The sequence below is a fragment of the Siniperca chuatsi genome, linkage group LG5 (genome assembly GCF_020085105.1).
Source record: "Siniperca chuatsi isolate FFG_IHB_CAS linkage group LG5, ASM2008510v1, whole genome shotgun sequence".
Classification (NCBI taxonomy): Eukaryota; Metazoa; Chordata; class Actinopteri; order Centrarchiformes; family Sinipercidae; genus Siniperca; species Siniperca chuatsi.
This window is the reverse complement of record NC_058046.1, coordinates 29,945,242-29,969,943: the sequence shown is the minus strand read 5'-3', so window position 1 is coordinate 29,969,943 and position 24,702 is coordinate 29,945,242. Positions and strand designations below refer to the sequence as shown.

The window sequence follows — 24,702 nt, the reverse complement described above, 5'->3', positions numbered from 1 at the left end:
TATCTAAAAGAATGCCATGATCAACTGTGTCAAAGGCAGCACTTAAGTCCAGCAGCACAAGAATTGAACACATGCCTGTATCTGTATTCATTAAAAGGTCATTAGTGACTTTGAGAAGGGCTGTCTCAGTGCTGTGGTGTTGACGAAAGCCAGATTGGAACTTTTCAAGGTATTATTGTTTTCCACAGCAGCGAGAAGATGCTTAGATGCAAGTTTTTCGAGAATCTTCTAAATAAAAGGCAGTTTGGAGATTGTACGATAGTTGTCCAGGAGGGTGAGATCAAGCCCAAGTTTTTTTTTTAGGACTGGTTGGACACAAGCAGTTTTAAAGCAATCTGGGACGCAGCCTGTAGACAGCAAGCTGTTAAAAATAAAAGTAAAAGGGGCGCAATACAATCCATAACTTCCAATAAAAACCTAGTTGGGATTTTGTCCAGAGGGCTGGAGGATACTCTCATAAGAGACATGATGTCTGCGAGTTCAGGCAGAGTAACAGCAGAAAAATTGTTGTGAATTCCTGAGCGGGTGATCCACATCTAAAAAGGCAGGGTTGGGGGTGATACCAGATCTTATTAACTCCGCCTTTCCAGCAAAGTGCAAAAGAAACTTTTCACAGTCAGTGTTACAATCAGCAGGGGCACAAGGAGAGGCTGGGTTAACTAACTGATCCACAGTCTTAAATAGGAATCTAGGAGTTTTTAAAATCACCACAAAGAACAATTCTGTCATAATTTAAAACAAGACTGGATAAAAACTCAGGGAGTTCCAACAAGAAGGAGCCAGCTGGTTTAGGGGGGTGATAAATAATAGCAAATATGACCGAGAGGGGGCAACCAAGTCTAAACATGAGCACTTCAAAGGAGGAAAAATCATTGCAAGCTATGAGGTTACACTTTAAATGCTTCCTATAGACAGTAACAAGGCCACCACCACGACCAGGGCGGCTAAAGCAGTCATAATCTGGAGGGCACAATTCAGCCAGCTGACTGTGATCACCAGTACGTTACCAGGATTCTGTTAAGAACATGAAATCTAAATCAGTAGAAGAGATAAAATCATTTAAAATAAACATTTTGTTAGAGAGGGTTCTTACATTGAGAAGAGCCATCTTAAAACATCTGTGCTGGGTCAGAGCTGAAGTTGAGACTGGATGTAGGGTTCTGGGCAGGATCTTTATTAAATTATTATTGCTGTGTAGGCTGTGTCTGTTTCATATTAAGGACCTATGCAAAATTACCACAGGAATTTTAAAAGTAGCACTAAAGGGATCTGGGCTCCAAATAGCAATACTATGTTCAGTCCACAAGGGGGGGGTAGTGACAGCAGAGGGTGCGTGGCTGTTTATGGTGGGCAGAGAAGAGAAAGAAGAAGAGCGAGGGGAAACGGGTGATGTAAACAGTCAACTACGTGAGGAGGACTGTACAGCGTGCTGCAGGTTAGCCACCAGCATGCGACTATCTGACTTGTTTGGATGAAGACCATCTCGTACAAACAAGGAAGAACGATCCCAGAATAAAACCAATGTCATGGGTACTGCAGACAGACTGGAGCCAGGTATGAAGGCTGAGGATTCCTGCTAAAATGGCCAATTCCACGACCAAGTGTAGGTGCTGTTGAGCAGGTCAAAGAGGCGGATGAAGTCTGCTTTCGTCAGCTCAGATTGATGACAGGCGGTGTCATTGGTGCCGACATGGATTATGATTTTCGTGATAGTCGTCGGGAGTGCAGCCAGAATTCCGGGGAGCTTTTTGAGGATGTCAGGGGTCGTAGCTCCAGGAAAGCAGTGTGTGACAGCATTAACGAAGCGGATATTCCTTACAATGGAATCTTCAACTATCGGCGTAGTTGGGAGGATGAGAGGAAGCAGAGTCGATGATCGTGGAGACCGCCGTATTCCATCAGCTGTCCCTGGAATAGCTGTGGCCGGGGACTGCTGCGGCGAGGGAGCGGTGTCCTTCTTAGCAGAGGGGTTCTCAGCTGTCTCTGGACGAATGAGACCTCCAGAGCTTCTCCTGATCACGGCCTCATTCAGTAACTTGCGGCGAGAGGAGGTGGAGGAGGACTTGATTGCTGGAAAAAGGGAGCGTTCCTCCAGTAAAGGAAAGGAGGATACGCAGGGGAGTTCCAGCTGTGAAGGAGGAGGTGGCGGGTGCTTTGCACCATGTCTGCAGGCTACAGTCCAGTGCTCTGGTTGATGTGGAGTCGAACTCACTGGAGCCTTCTCACCACCCCCGCCGACGAATCCACTGGGGCTCGGCAAGGAGTAGAAATGGCAATTGCTTTGGGCTTTGCACCCATTGGGGAGCCACGGATCTTCAGGCTTAGCTGAAATGGCTTCATGCACTGGGGCGCCAGCGATGATGGAGGCGAGCCACGGAAGAGTGGGATCATTGTCCAATTCTGGAGTGGAGCAGTCAGGGGAGTGAGATGGGATGGTCGCATTCCGGATACCGCAGCCAGAGGAGCTGAGGACTGTAAGGTGTTTTGCCTGGGCCAGGGTGACGGTGGAGAACTCCAAGATGAGCTTGTCTTTTTCTCTGAGCTTGGCTTTTTCTCTGAGCTCGGCTTCCAGACAGGCGATACTTTTCTTCAGCTTTGAGATGGTAAGGTGACAAGATCCACACTCAGCAATCAGGCTTGCAGTTAGTCCACGAGAGAGCTCAAAGCTTAAAATCCACAGTAAAGTTCATAAAAGTGCTAAAAGCTTAAAATCCTTAATAGAAGCTACCGGCTAGCCTAGCCGCGGTGCTAAAAACAAACCTAGCTGAGCTAGCAGCTGTGGAGGCAGTCTGGTAAACCCTGTCGAGTTGACAGCCAGCTTACAATCACTTAAGATCCATTCGTCCCATGACGATAAAAGGTTTCAAAGTTAAAACATATAGGTAAAACAATAGCCAGGAAAACAGTGTAGCATAGAAAACTCGATAAAATGTCATTTTATGATGGTTTAAGACGAATCTTCTGGCGGGTACACAAAAACGCAGATGCATGCGTGTTGTAATTCCTACGAGGAGACATCCATTTAGTAGGGCTCATCATAACCTCTTTTCCAACTTTCTTTTTTAGCAAAAGTAGCAGCTCATGTTTTATCCTTGAAACACATTGCAGTGCAAATGCTGTGTAACATGAATTACTCTCATGTTTAATTTTTTTCTGTGGATTGTGTAGACCACTACATTCATTTAGAACACTTTTAAATTTTAATTCTATTTAAGGAAATACCATCTTGTTTGGATGATCTGGCTGCATTATTACTTGTTATTTAAATTGCTCTCAGGGAGAGAGAGAGAGTTGTTGCTGGGTGACCTACATTGACTTTTAACAAGACGGAAAGCGGCTCACTGCGCTGTCAATTCAAAACTCAAATTGTTTTCTAAGTTCTTCTAGTTGAACAAGTGTTTGAAATTATACTGGATTTCATACCTGAACATGAGTCATCAACTGGTTTCAAAAGGGACAAATTTTTGTCACTACATTTAATAAACATGCTCATTTTATTATGTAAATTACACAAACTAAATGTCACTACACATACAGACAGACAAAGATACATCACACACACAAAATAGAAAGAAATGTGGTAATGCATGATGTGTAACTTTTTGAACATTGAAACTGAGGTTCTCTCATTATCATTACAATGATTAGCCTACTGTAGCCTCTACCTCTGGATATTTCTGATCTAATAATGCCTATATTATTATTATTACTACACAGGCTATAGGTCGTCTGTCAACCCTAGTGAACCGAAGGTTAATATCTGTCAAAACACCAAATCTCCTCAGAAATCATTAAAATGCTTGTTGCATGTGCTTCTGTGTGCAGCGGTCACTTTCAGCACATGCACATAGCAGAGAAAAGTCTGAAATCCACAAATCTGAAAAAAAATCTCAAAAACAGAAATTAGACTTGTTTTTTGGTTTTGGTTTTCTTGTTTATTTGATTACGCACTTCAATATTAAAACAGGAAAACACAGTTATTAATATTTTATAAACGAAATTCTGTTCCGTTTTTCTGTTTTTCAGATTGAATGAAAAAATAGAGTGAACGAATGATACATAGACAAATTTGCTTCATTGTTGGTTCTCTTTCAAATCAAACATCAGATATGACCGGCACATATTTTTCTTGCAACTGCATTTATAAATTGTTTTGACTCAAACGTAGCTTAACCATGTCATGTGACATTCTCAGTACACCTTAAGAATAAATATTACTGGGACCACTGCAGAAAATTGCAGATGAACATTTAATATCCAGGAATTCACATTTTAGACACTACCACTAACTTAATTTAGCACATTGACCATACACAGTCCAGCCATATACTAGGTTTCGACCTAGTTTTGTTTCCACTTTAAAAAGGTCTAGTTGTTAATGGACGGGTATCACCCTGGTAGCAATTGGCCTCGGTTTGGAGGTTGGCCTTTATAAATACAGTTAGGCATTTCAACATGTTCAGTAGTGTGGTAAATAAAAAGATTATCCATGAAAGTGATACACTAAGTGATACGCGTAGTGAGTCACAGTCAGGGGCGAAAGTTTAGTTTCAGACCGACGGTGGCCAGTTTGACGGGGAATACAGTACCAAAGTAGTTTTCTAGCCGGGTTTGCCTCCTGGGATCCCGGGGCTGAGTCAGTTAGTTAATTGCACTGCTGGCTGCACAGGTCTAACCGAGCTAACTAGCTAACAGCAGCAGTTACAATTAGTAGCAGTTAGTGGTTATATTAATAATAACAATAATGGATTACATTTATATAATGTTAGCGTTTTATCTTGATACCCAAAGTGCTTCACAGTGAAGAGGGGAAACTCACCTCAACCACCACCATGTGTTTAGGTTAGCTAACGTTACTTTAGCCACAAGTAAAGCTATCTGTTCATCAAGGAACTCCATAAATCACCTTGGTACTGTACTCAATCTGGCCTTATAACATTACTGACATCTTTATGACAAGTCCAAATGGTTCCACTTTACTTGAGGTCAAGGGAATTATTAATGACATAATTATAATGGTCTCATCACTGTCATTGTCAAAACCAAGCACATATGACAGTATAATGTAATGTTAACACATAAAGCTAAATTGCTTCTTTAAGTTTGATAATTAGGCCTGCTATGGAATGTTTATGACATGTTTAGTTTTTTTGGTTAATGTCAAGTTGTCATAATAAAGACATCTCAAACAATGTCAACTTTGCATTAAAAGTGACACAATTGACCGAATGACACTTAATGTAAGCAGACATAAACCTTCATAAAGACTCCTTTATGTTCATGACAGGTGTCATGTCATGGTTATGACAGTGTCATGTCAGTCTTATGCACCCACCTTCAAATAAAGTGTTACCAAAAGTTTTCTTTATAGATGCCTGACAGATAATGTTATGTGTGTGTCTTGACTACAAAGACCTACCTCTGTGCTTTACTATCCTGTCTTTGACTCCAGCGTCTTTGTTAGGAGAATATTTTTTCCTCCAAAAAACTAAACTGGCAGTACCTTTTTTCAACCTTCACCAATCAGGTAGGGCAGCCTGTATGTAGCCTGAGAAACGAAACCCAAAGCAAAATAAATCCTCAAAGCACTCACTCACTGTTGCCCCTTGTTGCTTTGAGCTCACAGTTGGCGACTCAGACAAGCATATATCAACATTTTTGTCAACTCTTCACCTCTTTTATCTGGATGATGGTGGTAAGGAACCTGTTGGAATGGAAGGAGGGTGTTTTTGGAGGAAATAGTGTTTTTGGAGCTTGACCTGTTCTAGGGACTAAAAGGTTTTGACCATTCTTGTGAGTAACCCGACTTTAGGGAAGTGCAATACTAAATCACTGGAGACTACTTAAGGGATACCTTTAAGTAGTCTACAGTCTATGAGAAAGAAAATGATTAAAAATATTTGTAATATTTGTATATTTCAGTGTCTTGCTCAAGGACCCTTCAACCTGTTGACAGGAACACCTGGGGATCAAACCGCCGACATGCAATTAATGGATGACCCGCTCTATGTCCTGAGCCACAGCCGATTGTTAAATATCATGTCGTCATAGAATCTATAAAAACAAAGCTGCGACACATTCCTTGGGACTGCAGTGATGGACTAAGATATAAAGGCTTTTTGGAATTACACTAAGAGGTCACTTTATAAGATACATCTGTAAAATTTAGTGAAATCCAATAAATTCTACTTTTACAAAGGTTATAATGTTCAGTTTGTGTTGACACTGTCAGAGCAGAGTTAATTCAACTGTATGTTCAACTGAGGTTGTTGGACGTTATTGAGGTAGGGGTGGTGTTGTACTGGACTGCATTTTACTGAAAGTTCTTTTTAAAAAGGTCTAGTGTTTTGTCCACACCATTTACATACAAGGTAATTAAGTCTTCTCTGACAGTGTCAACAAAAACTGAACATTATAAACTTTGTAGGCTTTATAGGTAGAATTTATGGCAGAGCTGTTGAATTGGATTGCATTAGGTTGTACAAGTGTAATGTATAAAAGTGGCCACTGAGTATATCTGTAATACAATGTCTGGGAAGAAATATTATTATACTGATCTGTAAACATGTCACTCTGTGATCAATATTACTCGCCATGTTACTGTAAATGCAGTACTTTGGTCCATGTTGGGATCTTGTAGAAATGTTGACTGTTTTCTAGCAACTTAATTAGTATTTAGGCTTTTTATATGTTTTGATCTTAATATCTGAACTGAAACTGCTCCAAAGCAGGTTAGTCGTGCAGCACAAGTTACAATTGTGATCTGGAGTTTGTTGCAGTCTGGTAGAGCTTACTGAAGAAACAGTGTGCCTTAAATCAATAAGTGTTAAAATTAGTCCTAAATTACAACATTCTTCTTCTCTATGTACATCCCTATCCAGTCTACATTCATCACCAGAGCCTGGATGGTACAGAGTAAGTATGTGCCGACTGACCTTGTGGATATGCCGAGGTGCCGTAGTCTGGAGGCAGGATGAGTTGTGTTGGCATTGAGCTAGCACCCTCAGGGGGGTAAAGTGCTGTGGGCCCTGTGGACTCACTGGACATAGGCCCACTGGGTACAGTACCGGGGCCATTGTGCTGCTGGTAGAAAAAGAGGCCGGGAGCATAGCTGAAAGCATTGGGTGACACCAGCTGAGACTGGCGTTTATTGGGGAAGCCATCATTCATCGGAGTCCCACCTTCTGCTCCCTGGTGGTACTCAGCTGGAGGAGCGCTGGGGGAATTATGGGAGGACACCCTGGAACGAGGAGTGGGACGGGGAATGAGTTTTGGGGCAGGGCGAGGGGGCGGTGTTGGGGTGGGGGCAGAGGTGATGGTGTCAGGGGTAGAGGCAGAGGCTGGTGTATCTTCAGCTGTGGCAGAGGAAGGAGGAGCTGCTTTTTTGGAAGGGTACAGTTTTTTGTCTAGTGAGACGTTCCCGATGTGGATGGGTAATGTCAACATGACGTCTGGAGATTTTAGACGGATCTGATTAAATCAGAAGAAAGGAGAATGTTAGTTACATTTCATGGAGGAATATAGAATTTATATCCACAACCTAATCCTGTGTTTGATTCTCTTTCAATTGCTTTCTAGTAGTTACTGTATTCTTTAGAATCCAAAACTCATAATGAACAAAAATGTGTGTTAGAGCAGTCAATCTGGACAGTACTTTACATTCTACAAGAATTCACCCTGGATCAGTTTCACTAAGTTTCTCATAAATTCATGAATTAATAATGATCACTTTCTATGTTTTTTGTGTGTTAATCACCCAAAATCTTTCGCGTGATATTTGGCAGCTGGTGCCCAAGATCGAGGCACTGCTGAGAACAGTGCCGAGTTGAGGTTTAATGAGATGAAGTAAGAAGATTGTTCTCTGTTTTCTGACAGGCTGCATCAGTGATGGATTTTAAAACTTAATTTGCCATTGAAGCCATAAATAATAACCATCGTGAGTGCAAGATACATTCGCCCCCTCCTCTCAATGAATCTTTAAATACATTTTCTCATTTATTAGAGAATTCTGCTGCCTGTTTCGTTATTGTTCATCCATGCAGTTGACATGACTGATAGAAGATATAGAAAGGGAGACTGCTGGTCCGATTATTATTGTGGTTGTAAGATGTTATTTAAGATTATATTTCTTAACCTCTTTTACCCCCTGACATAATGGGGAAAAGAATTATCATTTGTTACAGACTCAACTGACATTTGACATCACAAGCATTTCCTCAACAACCACAAATTGGCCAATTCAAAGTTTTTCATGATTTATTAAAGTCATTTTATTTTCTTTGCACATGAGATATGACAATTAAGTGATAAATTAAATACTGTACTTTTATATTGTATATATAATCTGCTTGTATATTGTTGCTGCCGCAGCCTTTACATTTATGTGATTACATTCAGTTCAGACTTGTGCTATGTTGGAGGTAGGCCCGACCTTGTCAAATCACTGTTTACTTTTTCGTTAGTGACTGACGCTTATTCAGACATGAGACCAACATGTTTCCATCACATTTACAGAAAGAGGTACATGAGTGAAAGGGGTTATAATGATAGACGTCCGTCACAAGTTTTCTTCAAATGGCCTACTGGTTGTCAAAAACACGACAAAGCATATCTTACTTTGACATAATATTCAATCTTTATAAGATCACAGCCAGCGAGGGATGACTGTGGAAGAGGAGGAACAATGATCTGCTCCTTCCACTCTAGCTCCTTGCCAGCCTTCACCACACCACCCTCCACCTCCGCTATCGTCCTCACATCATGGGTGGGCCTCTTCATCTCATAGGTCACTCTCTGAAAACACATGTGGATATGGAGATTCACAAACTGGACTCAGTACAGTGCCTTTTACCAATAGACAAGGATTAATTAATGTTTTTAATTAAAGTTAATATGGCTAACATATTAGCAAAACAGCTGCCTATTGACACATCCAGCAGACAGAGAGCAACATTAAGATTTATTTGGAGTCGTGTTTCTGACCACCTTACTAATGCAAGTCCAATATTCACTCTACTTGTATCTCTGTTTTGGTCTCCATTAACTCCTGAGAAAATTATCTGGCTCTTTAGCTGCTAAATGCTCCACTTCGTTCACCAGCTAGTCGCAGACTGTGTCTGTCAGCTGTTTGGTACAGTAGGTTTATCAGAGCCTTTTCACTGAAAACAGCTGCCTGCTGCTGGGAACGAAGATCCAAAACAGCACAGTTGCGGGCCTAAAAACCAAAACAGTTACCTGAAAGCTGCTACAAAGCTCCGTAGAGCTGAGGGGAACTGCAGAGTTGGTGATTATTCTCTCTGGATTTCTTGCACATTGCACAGTGAATTGATCCATTAGTAAAATAAAACCACTGATTATTATAGCTTTAATCTTGACATCTCATGGTAGCTTGCATTTGTTTCATAAGAAGGACTAACACTAACAACTTGTTCTATCTTGTACACCTGTAATGTTTGAATTCCAAATAAACTTAAAATTAACCACATGTAAAGAGTACCAAGATACAGTTCTTTGTAGTTGTGGAATGATACAGGGAGTCATCCTCTCAAAATGGAGGAGAAGCTTTCTCACAGCAGACATTTCGAAATGCGATACCAGGAAATACATTTCCCTACATGTCGAAGTGTCCTTGGGCAAGACACTGAACCCCAAATTGCTCCCGAGGGCTGTGCCTTCGGTGTGTGAGTGTGTGTGAATGATTAATTAGTTTCTTTGTACTGATGAGCAGTTCTGCCATCAGTGTATGAATGTGTGAATGGGGTGAATGCGAAATGTAGTGTGTGAAGGGCTTTGAGTGGTCAGAAGACTAGAAAGTATATAAGTATAGTCCATTTATCATTTACACAGCTTTTAGCTACCTTGTTTGGTTTTCTTGCCTAGACCCTGGTTCTGTTAAGTTTACCTGTTAGGTTTACCTATCCAGCTATGAGAGAGCTATGCTTTTAACAAACTACAATGTTAACATGCAATGTTAACAGATGATTTAATATGGGACTGCTGGAAAAGTCATTAATTGCAGCAGCAAACATTGATGTTTCACAAAGGTAAAAGATACAAAAACTGAGCACACCACTAAAATAGAAAAATCAGCATCAGAAAGAGCATAAAATAATACAGTAATTAAATCATAAAATGAATACATTATAAATGAGTGTAAAAATATTGTATTGACTTTAAGTAGCCTATAATGGGAGATTATTATTGCGTAAGTCTAACTTGCTCCTCACAGGTTTGGTCAGGGCTGTAAAAAGTGATTACCTGCATCAGGCTGCCCGCAATGTTGCCTGTGGTCTTCCCAGACTGGTTGTGGATGTTGGCCGTCACCTGGATGATCTGGCCTGGTGTGTAACCCTTCTTGTCAGTCTGGGCCTTCAGGACCACTGTGCCTGTTTTCATTAGCATGTAGGTGAACTGCTGGGTGACTGACGATGAACAGGTTCCCTGCATGGAGAAGGGCAGTGTTATAACATTATGGATTTATCAAGACTGACATTGATACACACATTTGTTAAAGGAATAGTTCAACATTCAAGCACGCTTATTTGATTTCTTTCCTAGTTATATTACAAGTTAGATGACAAGATAAACATCAGTCTCATGTCTGTGTGTTAAATACAGAGCTGGAGTCAAGATGTGGTTAGCATAGCTTAGCATAAAGACTGGTCCAAAGTGAATTAGCTCACTAATAAACACATTGTATCTCATTTGTTTAAAAAATACACAAATAGAAAATTAGAAACGGGGGAAGTTATGTGCTGGAACTATTTCTTGATGAACAACAGACAGGCACAGTGACTGTCTGCAGCTTCCGGGAGTCTTGTCGTCACAGTAAGGTTGCCAGAAGTGTGGAATCGAGTCGCATTACTTGGACTTAGGTCATGAATCTGATTACTTTAGACTCGACTTGACAAAAATCAAAAAAAGATTTGCAACTCAACATGACTTCCCTTGGACTTTAGCCTCTTGACTTGGAATGGCTTGACATCCTCCCCAAACCCAAAGATGAAAATGGCGCATGTTACTTGCCAAAGGCAAGAATAAAACTTTTGGTTGTCTGGTTAATGCAATTCTCTATTTCTATCTCTATATTGAGCAAGTACTGTAGTTCATGAAAAATAAAGTGTGCCAAGTCAGTAGTCTACAGCTGTAATTTCAATGTGTCAAGTGCATTTTAGTTAGCATTTCATATCTTCTGATGCTTATCTCATTTTCAGGTTTTATATAAGATATGATCAAAAATTACACTGACATGCAACACTATAGTGCTTCTGCCCTCTCTGCCAACAAAAGTACAGATCTCAATTAAACCTTTGGTTTTTGGTTAGGTTAACATTTGTTACAAATGTTCAAAGTTGACGACAGATGGATTCAATAAAGGGATTGAAAACTAGATTCTGATTTGATAACATGATATCAAACTCCAACCCTCCAAGACTCCAAAGAAGTCAAATATGTATTATCACACAGTAGCAAATACAGAATTTGCGGGTTCAAACCCTTTTGCGCTCGAGCAATTTCAAAATGGTTTCACACACACGTAGTTCAATATTGTTATGAAACATATCCTGCGAGTTTTGTAATGATTGGACAAACAATTTCTGATTTATATTCTGATTTGTGTTATGCCATGCCAGTGTAGCATGTGTAGGGCCCCCTAGTGGTTGATTTGAATGAAAGTTTTATTTAGGGTATGTTTCAGGTACTAAATAAGATACCAACAAGCTTTATACAACTTTTTAAAAGCGTCGTCCAATGCTGATCCACCGAAGACTTGGTAGCAATCGGACCTAGGACGAGATGTCAAAAATGTGTTCAAATTCAAAATGGCAGAAAATCTAGTTAGGCGGACTTTAGTGGTCCAAGAGGCTTTTTTGTAGAGCACATTGTGCTGTCAGTCATTCGGACTGACGGTATGAGGGGCGTGGCCTGTTCAAAATTGCATTTTTGAAATGAACTATTTGTTGCTAACAAGGCAGCCAAAGATTACCCTTTGTCTAATTTACTGTTGAAAATTGCTCGGCATGCGTTTGTGTATCTAGGAGTCAGTATTCCCCAAAAGATGGAGAACCTTTATAAAAGCAGAATTTCGCACCTCTCCTGTCACAAACTTGTAATGATTTTGCCCGTTGGTCTTTGCTTAACCTATCGAAAGCTGAAAAGATTAACTCCATCAAAGTGCATATGTCCTCCTCCTCTTCTCCTACATCTTTCCATATTTCCCGCCCTTCCTCCCTCAAACCTGTTTCTGGAAATTGGACAGTTTACTTTTAGAATTTATCTAGAACCAGAAAACTCCACGGCTGCGCAAACAATAATTACATAGACCTAAGTCACTAAGGGGACTGTCTCTACCAAACTTTCAGTTTTACTATTGGGCTGCTAATATTAGATCCTTCAATTTCTGGCTACAATATGAGAGCTATGATATTCCTCCTATCTGGCTATCTATCGAGGCAAACTCTGCTGGCTGGGCATCACTGTAAGCCCTTTTGTACGCTCCGATTACTTCCTCTGTATCTCTATACACAAAAATGCAATTGTAAAATCATCCCTTAAGATCTGGTTTCAGTTTATACGTTCCTTTAGTTTACATTTATTCTCTATTAATGCCCCCTTAGTTTCTAATCATGTGTTTCCCCCTTCCCTAGTAGATGGTGCATTTTTTTGTGTGGTCCAATGCAGGTGTTAAATCCTTTCAAGATTTATACATTTACAATGTTTCTGCATCCTTTCAGCACCTGTCAGACCTTTTTTCGCTTCCTAAAAAGGACACTTTTTCAGATACTTACAGATCCGTAGTTTTGTATGCAGTACCTTCCTTAGTTTTCCCAATCTGCCGGAGGATTCACCTATTGATGATTTTTTTTGACTCCATCTCCATCTGTGAAAGGGCCTCTCTCTAAAATCTACACTCAGATTCATAACTTAAGCATACACTCACTTGATTTGATTAAGTTATTATGGGAGACCGATTTGGTGGAGGAAATATCGCGTGAGGTTTGGGGGCAGATTCTGGGAAGAGTACACAGCTCTTCTATTTATGTGAAGCATGGTTTGATACATTGTAAAGTGGTGCACCACATATACTTCTCCAAAGCTCGCCTATCTAAGATTTACAAAGATGTCTCCCCAATCTGTGACAGATGTCATCAGGCCCCTGCCAACCTTATACACATGCTCTGGCTCTGTCCATCCTTGTTTAACTTCTGGACAATGATTTTTAATACTTTGTCGGAAATAGTGGGCCGAAAGCTTGACCTTAACCTTTTCAGTGCTCTCTTTGGGGTGTCAGCTTCTTTACCCTCTTTCTCTATATCACAAAAGAATGTAATCGCCTTCACCACTTTACTGGCTAGGAGACCGATCCTAAAGAAGTGGAAATCTCCTGCACCTCCGTCTCATACACATTGTATTCGGGACATGCTATACTTTCTTAAGATGGAGAAAATAAGACTCTCCAAGGAAGGTCCCATACATTTGTCAAGGTTTGGGGCCCCTTTCTTAAGTACATCAAGAATACTACATTTTCAGATATTCTGTCGTAATTAATTGCGGAGGGGTAAGGTTTGGCAATGTTTTCTTTTGTTTTAATAAATAGAGGTACAACATTATTGTGCTGTTAAACATCCTCATCATTATGTGTTTTTGTTGTTTTCCAGTTTGCTTGTTTCCCTGCTGGTATATGCGTGTGTGTTATTGTTCTGGTTCTAGGGGGTTTGGTGCCCACTTATAAATACATGTCTCTGTTCTATGATGGAACATTTAAAAAGGCAATTGTATCTGTCTTTGATACAAATGTTGTATAATCCTGCAAAACCCAATAAAAAAAAGTTAAAAAAAATAAAATAAACCGACTATAGGGTTCTACTGCTTTGCGGTTTGAACCCTAATAATAGTAGTAGTAGTAATAATAATAATAATAATAATAATAATAATAATAATAATAATAAACAAATGACACAAACTCAATAGCGTTCTACCGCTTCGCAGTTCGAACCCTAACTAACAGATGGTTAAAACAGGGTTATTTCATCTTTTAGACTGGATGTTAAAAGGTCCAGTGTGTAGGATTTAGTAGCAGCTAGAGGTGAAATTGCAGATTGCAACCATTTGAACACCGCTCACCTCACCCTCCCATTCCAAGCATGTAGGAGAAACTACGGTGGCCGTGAAACTCGTGAAAAATGCCAAACAGCCCTATCTAGAGCCAGTGTTTGGTTTGTCTGTTTTGGGCTACTGAAACATGTCGGTGTCACATGGCACCTCCGTGGAAGGGGACCCACTCCCTCTGTAGATAAAAACAGCTTATTCTAAGGTAATGAAAACATAACGATTCTTATTTTCAGGTGATAATACACTAATGAAAACATACTTACTCCTCTTAAATGTTACACACTGGACCTTTAAAACCTTGGTCGCTGCTCAAGAAGAAGTTTGATGCTTGTGCAACGGAAATATGGCAGACAATTTGACCATGTTATATCAGTGCTGAGAATTAGTGCTCGCAGTATATAAAATGATAATGCTCCACAGTCACAAAAAAAAAACGTATTCCACATTTTTCCTAGTCCATAACCTTTAAAAACCTGACATAAAATAGTGCTTCTGCCCTCTCTGCCAGCAAACAGTATAGATCTCAATTAAAATTTGGGGTTTATTAGAAATGGGACTTGACTGGGACTTGCTGGTTTTGACCTGACTTGGGATGTGTTGGTCTTGACTTGGGAGTTGAATCGGGACTTCGTAGCCAAGACTTGACACTTGGGATTTGCAAAACAATGACTTTGCCCCACCTCTGGAGGTTGCCAGGCTTGGTACCATTATGCCAGTACACAGATCAAAACCAAAATCTGTACTCACCGAACATATCAGACAACCCGCACTATAGATAAAGATACTGAACAGAAGTTCTGGGCAGATGGATAAACTGTTGTTTGTCAAGAAATATTTCCAACACAAAACTACCCATAAAACCACAAATTGTCAATTTTACATGTCTGTTTATGTAGGGATTAAATGAACAAGAAACAATATTGGTGGGTATGTTTTTGAACTCTGAAGATCAACGTCAGCCTCATGTTTTGGTTTAACCAGTCAAGGATTGATCATATACACACATCTAATCATGTCTCACCCATATGTCTGGCACTTCATTCAGGTTTAGAAGGCTTAGCAGGTAGAAAGCTTTCTCTGTATTGTAGTCCTTGGCAAATCGAGGTGTGTCAATAAAAGCCCTCACTCTGTAAATGATCCTGCCATAGTTGCCTTCAAAAGATGTCGGAGCAGAGTCTGTGGGAAAGAAATCAAATATGTATTAGTTTTATAACCCAATAGCAAATAGACTAATATGTTGTTATAACAGTGTTATTGCACAGTTTATGGCAGACAATTTGACCATGTTATATCATAGCTAGGGCTGAAACGATTCCTCAAGTAACTATTACTAAAAGTCATCAATTTCGTTTAATCCATATAACTACATACAGCGCACTGTGTTTCGCACAGATGATTATTACTGTTGCACAACGCACTTACAATGTGTGTAATCAGAGCCATTCAGAGCGTCTTTGGTGTGATTTGACAGCGCAGATTACAAAGAGGAGGAAGAGAGAGAAAATAGCGAGGGGTGTAGAGAAGAGACAAGCCAGAGAAAGCGACAGAATGTGTCCACACAACTCTGTCTATTGTAAAACTGAACTAGCCTACCACAATAGCATGACGTCTATGCTTCAGCATCTCAGCAGAAAGCATCTAGTCTATGCATCCAGTCCACAGAGTGGACCCGACACAAGGTATATGAAGGCTAGGAAAGAATGTAGTGTACAGTGGTGTGAAAAAGTGTTTCCTGATTTATTTTTTTTTTGCATGTTTGTCACACTTAAATGTTTCAGATCATCAAACAAATTTAAATATTAGTCAAAGATAACACAAGTAAACACAAAATGCAGTTTTTAAATGAAGGTTGTTATTATTAAGGGAAAACAAAATCCAAACCTACATGGCCCTGTGTGAAAAAGTGATTGCCCCCTTAACCTAATAACTGGGGCAAACACTTTTTCACACCACTCTATGTGCCTGAATAGTGGGTGGAATTTGCAGTCCACCTTCCATTTTTAACCAGAACTTAAAACGCTTATAACAGTCAAAATGTTGGTGAGAAAATTCTGAAGAAAAAAAAATCTGCTGGTTTCAGGTGTTTTGTAGAATATTTTGGTCCAACACTTAGCAAAAAAGAAAATGTTGTGCATACAGTACAAATCAAAAGATGATGTTCTATATCACTGCGGACTCACCGTTAGACTGATCTGAACACCATTTGAAACACTTGATGTCTACCATCTAGAGAATGTCTGAAGACTATGAAGACTTGTGGAGATAGATGTTAATTGATTTTGCATATTTTGAAAAATATAGAATGATGGACTTCTGAATTTACCATACGTTGCAGTGAGGCAAACTTTTGTCACAATTCAGTGGATGTGCTGAAAAAGTTTCAGCTCAGTAGGATGTACGGGTGATGATTTTTTATTAGCAAAAAACATAAAAACACGTAATTAATAACCACATGGGGCAGCTGGTCATAAAGTATGAATACTTTAGCACTGTAGTTGTTGAGATTTTAGCTTTCAAACATTGCTCCCATAGACTTCCCATTGTTTATTTTAATACTTAACTTATATAAAGTCCCTGAAACATGTTAGAATAAAGAAAATTAATAGCATAAATCTCAAGAATATGTACGATTTGACATTGAAACGAAGTAGATGCCAAATGGCAAAATAAGAATAATGAAAAAGAGCTGTACCAGCTCTCACACTAATAATAATAAAGGGTGTGAATACTGGCTGTTGAATGATACATGCTGTATAATACAAATAATGTATGAAAGATGTGCAATAGTTTAAGGTTTGAATGGAGTTTTGTTCAAAAAGTATGAATGAAAAGATAGGTAGAAAATAGCTGAATCATACCATAAATGTTGTTAAAGAGCTGAACATTTTAAAGAAAGAGACAAACAGACAGACAAGTGTGAGAGACAGACCGAGAGAAATATAGACCAAGAGAGACAGAGAGAGGTGTGTGTGGAAGTGAAGGGACTTCAGACTTGTGTTTGTGTGTGTTTACGTGGGATTGAGAGCAGGTTAGAAATCTCCCTATTTCTTCCTTCCTCTTGAAAATTCTGGTCTTAATATGGAAGTCTATATGGCAGTTGGCTGGAATTGCTGTCACTTTGAAACTGTGTGAGTCCGTTTGATTCCATAGTTACATGTCTGCGACCAGCACAAGTTTTCCTACAGTTTGATGTATGAATTATGTTTGAAGAGTGAAAACTGAAAATCAGAACAGAGCAACAAACTGATGGAGGTTTAATCAGTTAACTGTGTAACTGTCTCTATGTAGCCTTAAAGTGCTCAGAGACAGAAAGAGCCCTGTAAAAGTTCCCTTTAGGGAAGGAGAGTGAAACAGCTCAATATAAGGACAGAGGTATCAAATGCCAAAAATAGCTGAGCACATAGTCATCAATCAGAACAGAGGAACAAACTGCTTTGATGTGTAATCAGCCAATCAACCTCAGGTGTGTGTGTGTGTGTGTGTGTGTGTATGTGTGTGTATGTGTGTGTGTGTGTGTGTGTGTTTGTGTGTGTAACTGACTGTGCTCAGTCAGAGACAGACAGAGAAATCCCTGTCAAAAGGACCACTCGAACAAGACACCCTCATTGAAATCTCGTTGAAATGACCACACCAACAGCATCCTTAGGCTTTTCTGAACGTCTACATATGTAATTTGAATGGATAAAGTTGAAAATGTGTCCGTTACAGTGAATTTAAAAACTGGCACTCTCTGATTTCCTCCAGAAATGTTGACTCATTTAACATGGCATTTAATATGGCAGTTGTTTGACTTTTGTCACTTGGAAGCACTAACTCTAAACAATTCATCAAAACTTTACTTCAAACAAAGTTGAATATTTTGAAAGGTTTTAATGGGATTTGAAAAAGTGGGTAAATGTGGATATTCTGAACATTCCATCCATTCATTTTCATTATGCTGAAAAATGTGGAAGGAGTTGTGAATAGAAAATAGCATGACGGAAGAATAATAATAAAGAATATTTTATAGAAGAACATAGGTTCCCAATAATAACAATTAAGAGCTCTCACACTAATAATGAAGGGCGAAGAGAACAAAAGAGCTTCCAGCTCTCACACTAATAAGAATAATAAAAATAAAGATTCAAAGAACATAGTGTTGCTTGCTTCCACCAATCTGGAAGAATTTCATTTAGTCTGGCAAGATAGTCTTAAAACATATAGGAAAGCCCTACGTAATGCCAGAGCAGTCTACTACTCATCATTATTAGAGGGAAAATAAGAACCATCCCAGGTTTCTTTTCAGCACTGTAGCCAGGCTGATAGAGTCACAGCTCTATTGGGCCATGTGTTCCTATAGCCCTCATTAGTAACAACTTCATGAGCTTCTTTAATGATAAAATTTTAATTATTAGAGCCAAAATTCATCACATCCTCCCCTCATCTAGCAACGATTTATTCTTAAAGACAGGAGCCTTAGAAACAGCTGTAAAACCTGATATATATTTAGACTGCTTTTCTCCCATCAACCTTCTCCAGCTAACTTCCACGATTAATTAATCTAAGCCATCAACCTGTCTCTTAGACCCCATCCCAACTAGGCTGCTTAAAGACGTTTTACCCTTAGTTAGCACTTCCTTACTAGATATGATCAATGTGTCTTTATTAACAGGCTATGTACAACAGTCCTATCTAACCTTCCCTTTCTCTCTAAGATCCTTGAGAAAGCAGTCGCCAGTCAGTTGTGTGACTTTCGACATAATAGTTTGAGGATTTTCAGTCAGGATTTAGAATGCATCACAGCACAGAGACAGCATTAGTGAAAATGACAAATTACCTTCTAATTGCATCAGACAATGGACTTGTCTCTGTACTTGTCTTGTTAGATCTCAGTGCTGCATTCGACACCATTGACCATCACATCCTATTACACATACTGAAACATTTAAATGGCATTAAAGGAACCGCATTAAGCTGGTTTAAATCCTATTTATCAGATCAATATCAGTTTGTAAATGTTAATGATGAATCCTCCACGCACGCCAAAGTTAGTCACGGAGTTCTGCATGGTTCTGGGCTTGGACCAGCTCTATTCCCCTTATATATGCTTGCTTTAGGCAATATTATTAGGAAACACTCCATAAACTTTCATTGTTATGTGGATGATACCCAATTATATCTATCGATCAATCCAGATTAAACTAATCAGTTAGCTAAACATCAAGCATGCCTTAAGGACATAAAAACCTGGATAATCTGCAGTTTTCTGATGTTAACCCAAAACTTAAGTTTTGTACTTGGCCCCAAACACCTCCGAAACTCATTATCTAAAAGATAGTTACTCTAGACGGCATTGCCCTGGTCTCCAGCAGCACTGTAAGGAACCTCAGAGTTATCTTCGATCAGGATTTATCCTTTAACTCCCACATGAAACAAACTTCAAGGACTGCCTTCTTTCACCTACGCAACATTGCAAAAACCAGGCACATCCCGTCTGAAAATGATGCAAAAAAACTAGTCCATGCATTTGTTATTTCTAGGTAGGATTATTGCAATTCCTTATTATCCATGTTGGGATTCAGGTAGGGCAGGTTTGGTTATTAGCAGAAATATCAAAGATATTTATGAATATTAATAAAAGTATTTCAAAATTATTAATATAGATTAATAATTACGGGACACCACCCTGGGATCAGGGACCAATAACCAAACATGAAAAACAGTCTCAAAAGATGGCTGTCCACCTAAAAATTTTGATATTTAAGGTACTATTTTACATTAAAAGGGGGGACAGTGAACGGTGAGAGCCGAGCACTGACCGTCGCAACCAGCTATTATCACAACGTGTACACACAATAACCACAGGTAACTGCTTTTTAAAAAGATACAACAGCGTATATATAACCTTGGCACTGATTAACAATCAATAACTTCAACCAACAACCACTATCGTCTAGTCTAAACACAATAAGCATACAACAATCAGCAAGCATATAAGATGTGTGTGTGTGTGGGACAATAGAGAGGGGGGTGCAAGGAAGGTGGCAGCCATGTGGGTGGTCATCATGCACAAAGCCAAATGGCGGGCAGACCCACAAATCTCAAACAAAGGGACAGAGCTAAAAACAGAAAAAACACACAGCAATTCAAATGCAGCAGTCCGTCACTTTCCAAAAAGCAAAGCACAATTCATAACAATGAAACGTAGATGAAATAACAGTTATAAAATCTCTCTCTGCCCAGACACAAGCCTCTTACATGAAATCGGTCTTGGCTAGTGACTGATGCATCAGTTTATTTTGGAGTTGTCCGGCAGAATTTCTCTCAGGCTCAGACGCTGACAAAGCCGTCCAATGGCAAAACTGTTCCTTTCAGGGCAGCAAAGGAAAACAGCGGTCGACGTTGGTAGGTAGAGCAGCGGCGATCTTTCTCTCTGTGAAGGGAATGGTCAGTCTGTGTCTCTTCCTTCTGCAGGTACGGGATCGTTATGGGGAGTAAACGATCAGGATTCAAAAAGTGTCTTCTTCTCGTCCAGCAAGTTAAGACTCTTCCAAGGAAAATTAAAGTTCACGTGAAAAGCGCCTTCTTGTGGCAATGGCAGTTACCGTGGAGAGAGATGTGATGCGTCTCTTCGTAAACGGGTTACTGTGGAATGGTAACGGGCAGTGTGGCGTGCCAGGCTTTATAGAGTTGGTGTCCTCAAAGCTGTGCGGCGATATTTCATGTGCATCTTGTCCAATAGGAATCCAATGTTTTGATTCAACTAAGATCTTGTGTTGGGTTCAAACGAGATCTCGTCTCAATTTCACATTCAGGTGCGGATTAACGGCTTTGTCGGGTTGGCGTCTTCCTATTGTCTGTTCTTTGTTTCTCAGTCAAATCCTCTTAGTGAAGGCTTTGGCCTTTCTAGGTAGGCCTCTCCTTAAGTCCCTTAAGACTCTCCAGTTAATCCAGAATGCGGCGGCACGTATATAAAGAGCTTTAAGCCTGGAACCAGGCCAACCAACTACCAGATGAATTGTCATGTGTAAGATGCCGCCACTGTATGCAGCAAATTGTCTGCCTCGTCTGCTCTGAATATTGTTTGGTGCTGCTTTGTTTTTCTGTGTATGTCGCCGAGATGTCTCTGCTTTACTTGTTTATGATCACCAAGCACTTCAACATTTGAGCTTCTGAAGAATTGTTGTCAAAGCACGACTTCGGAGACCAAACTACAAGTCTTCCTGCCTTCTTATCTGACATACCTACAGGCTTGCACTGCTTACCCTGTGCCTTTTCCCGTAAGAAATGTATTAGAAGATGGGGAAAGTGGGGATATACTGATAAGACTTAAGGCTTATGTGACGTCCTCCTGTGGGACTGATCCTCGCTTCTCTTGCAGTGGATGTTATCATCTTCCTGCTGTGCGGCGCTCACTAGATTTTAGAGGTCGGTGGATCCGGCCTGTTGTTCCTGGTCCGACTGCTGTTCCTGACCTGCTGACAGAGCCTCCTCAACCCTGGCGGATGTGGGTCCTCAGAAGTGGCGTGGACCATGGGAACCTACACCCACTGGGTCATGCATCATCGGCCAGCGAGGAGCTTATTCTTCGTATGGCTCTGACTAATGCTAGGTCGCTAGCAAAGAAGACTAATTACTTCTTCACCTCTGGTGAGTTGGATTTTATGTTTCTGACGGAAACCTGGCTTCATGCTGGTGAGTTTATACCTTTCTCTGAACTTCTTCCTCCTGTGTGTGCATTTATCAGCTCCCCTTGGACCACCAGCAAGGGGTGAGGGCTGCGTCTGTATTCAAATCCACCTTCCAATGCCGGCAGACTCCATCTGACATTTACTCCAGCTTTGAGCTGCAGCTATTCGAGTTAAACTATCCTTTGAGGAGCTTACTACCCTTTTTAACTCTACTTGCACTGCTATCTTGGACTCTGTTGCTCCATTTAGGACTAAACGTTTAAAGACAATTTCAGAGCCGTGGCTGAATGATACTACCCGCTCTCTCAGATGCAGATGTAGATGAGCTGAGAGGAAGTGGAAGACGGATAAGCTCTAGGTCTCCTTAGGAATCTTAAGGGACTGCTTAGCAAATTACTGAGAGCTGTTAAAACTGCAAAAACACAATTTATATCTAACCTTGACTCTAGTAAGTCATAGGCCTAATACTTTTAATTCTCACTCAGCTCGTATTGTGCCAACCCCTACACTCTGAAAACTCTCTTAAATTTTTTATTGGAAAGATTTCTGCTCTTAGGTCTTCACCCACTTCCTTTGCCTTATACCCTTCTGTTCATCCTCTGTGCCCATCTGTCTTTGATCAGTTTGAGCCTCTATCACTTTCCTTACTATCAGTGGTACTTATAATAATATGTAGCCTACAAATGTCCCTTAGACAGTATTCCCTCTCATCTACTAAAAGATGTTTTTAGTACGGTTGGGTCTAGTAACGTTATTCTGATAAATACCCGTCTTATTTCAGGTTGTGTTCCAGCTGCTTTTAAACATGCTGTAGTGCAGCCTCTTATTAAAAAGCCAAATCTGGATGCTTCTATTCTCTCTAACTTCATGCCAATTTCTACGCTACCTTTTGTATCTAAAATTTTGGAGAAAGTTGTTTTTAATCACTGATAACATTTTTAGATAATAATGGCATTCATGAGATCCAGGTGCAAAAATAGAGGCCGAGCCTTTGCGGTGGCTGCCCTTAATCTCTTCATATAACAGCTGCCCAGACCCTAGAACTTTTAAGCCACTGCTAAAGACCCACCTCTTCTTGTTGGCATTCAATTCTAGTTGAACTTGACACCTTGATCTAATTTTCTATTGTGCTGCTGTTCTTTTATTATGTTTATTGTTTTCTTTTCTTTTTATGTATTTCTTATTAAATTTTTATTTGTTTATTTGCCACTGTCGCACATTCTCTCTCAAGTCTGGTTCTGCTCAAGGTTTCTGCTTCTTAAAGGACGTTTTTCCTTGCCACTGTCGCCAAGTGCTTGCTCATGGTGGGATTTGTTGTGTCTCTGTAAATAATAATATAAAAAGTACAGTCTAGAATTGCTCTATAGGAAAATTGCAATGAGATAACTTCTGTTATGAATTGGCGCTATATAAATAAAATGTAATTGAATTGTTTATTTGGTATTTTATCCTAAAAAAGGCAAAGGTACAAGACTGTGTACATCATTATTTTAAGAGTGAAAAAACTATGCATCCCATAAACCATTGCAAATGCTACTTTTCCAACAACTTCCAACCTAATGCTAGTAGCGCGTTTCTTCTTGAATTTAACCTTTGTCATAGTGTTGTAGTGATTTTCTCTTAGTGGGCGACATTACAGGTAATGTGACACACTCTAAGCAGCGCAATACACACAAATTACATACATTAGCTCCACTATGTTCACCAGCAAGTCTCTAAATTTGTTAGTCTGTTTGTCTGCTGTTTGGTGCTGGGCAGCTAGTGTACAGTGGGTTTAGCAGAACTTTTTCACTAACAACAGCTGCCTGCTGCTGCCAATGAGAGCAGTGAGAGTGAAAGAAAATTGTGGCTGCTAAAACCAAAACAATGTGCTATAAGAAGCTAAAAAGTTCCGTAGAGCTGAGGGGAACTGATAATTCTCTGTGGATTCTTTAACATGAGCGACTCCTTTTACATTAAACATGGTCATTGGATCGATTGTCAATATAAAAATACTGATTAGAGCAGCTTTAGAGTGTAGCAATTTAAATTTTGATCTAAGATTGTGAAATTCGAAGCACTACCTTGATACAATAAGTTGGGCTGGTTCAAACAAATACTGGAAGTCAGTGCAATGTTTCACACAACACTCATACAGTAAGCCCCAGTGAATGATGGAACAAGAGTCCCATCCTCACTGTTGTTGAACCATGAATATAACCATTAGGGTAAATATAAAAATGCCAGGGCATGTCTGCATATGAAAGAATGTGCAGCAACAAGTATTCATCCCATCACTCCACGCTCCTACCTGGTATGAGAAACTTGAAGGGAAAAGTGTGTTCTCCCTGTTTCAGGGTTCCTGTATGGGACAGAGAGCACAGATAACATCCGTCAGTGGAAACAGTTACAATGGCCCTGCTGTTTCCAACCAGGAAGATATGCCTTGGGGCTGCATGCAGTAGCCACAGTGGAAAATGAGAACCTTTACTATAAAAGTCTTTACACTTCAATTATTTTTACCACACTAGTTTTATTTTCCACAATGTAAAGATAAACAAATATTTTTTCATTGTTACAAAATTTGTCTAAACTTTGAGTGTGTGTGGCAAATGGTTTCACCTTGTGTATTGTGACATTTCCTGTGGTAAACCAACCCACAAAGAAGAATTTAGCTCTCTAATCCGTGAATGGACCCTTGGCTCTATATGAACTGCCCTGATGTGGTAAACCGCACCTATCTGATACTAACTGCAGGATAGATCAAACTCTTTGGATCAGTTTTGTAGATAGCATTTCAGTTGTTCGGCAGCGTACCTTTATCTGCAACAGAGACGGTGCTATTGAAGTACTGTTCCTCCACCATCCATGCCGTGTCATTTTCCTTATTGGTGATGCCACAGAAACCATTGCAGTTCACTTTGATGGCTGCAGATAAGAA

General features: G+C 39.9%; 1 protein-coding gene across 2 annotated transcripts in view; it reads right to left on the bottom strand.

Annotated features, from left to right (window-relative positions):
* Window positions 1–24,702, bottom strand: part of LOC122876351 (arrestin domain-containing protein 1-like) — a 36,490-nt gene that overhangs the window by 5,211 nt on the left and 6,577 nt on the right. The window contains exons 2-8 of one of the 2 annotated variants that reach the window (XM_044196582.1): window positions 24,579–24,689; window positions 24,073–24,123; window positions 15,134–15,288; window positions 10,258–10,440; window positions 8,617–8,793; window positions 6,936–7,470; window positions 5,420–5,548 (exon numbers count right to left, since the gene is read on the bottom strand). In XM_044196582.1, the coding sequence (XP_044052517.1) occupies window positions 5,517–5,548; window positions 6,936–7,470; window positions 8,617–8,793; window positions 10,258–10,440; window positions 15,134–15,288; window positions 24,073–24,123; window positions 24,579–24,689 (1,244 nt within the window). In that variant the 3' untranslated portion in view covers window positions 5,420–5,516. The remainder of the gene's footprint in view (window positions 1–5,419; window positions 5,549–6,935; window positions 7,471–8,616; window positions 8,794–10,257; window positions 10,441–15,133; window positions 15,289–24,072; window positions 24,124–24,578; window positions 24,690–24,702) is intronic. The other variant, XM_044196581.1, reaches the window with a different exon arrangement.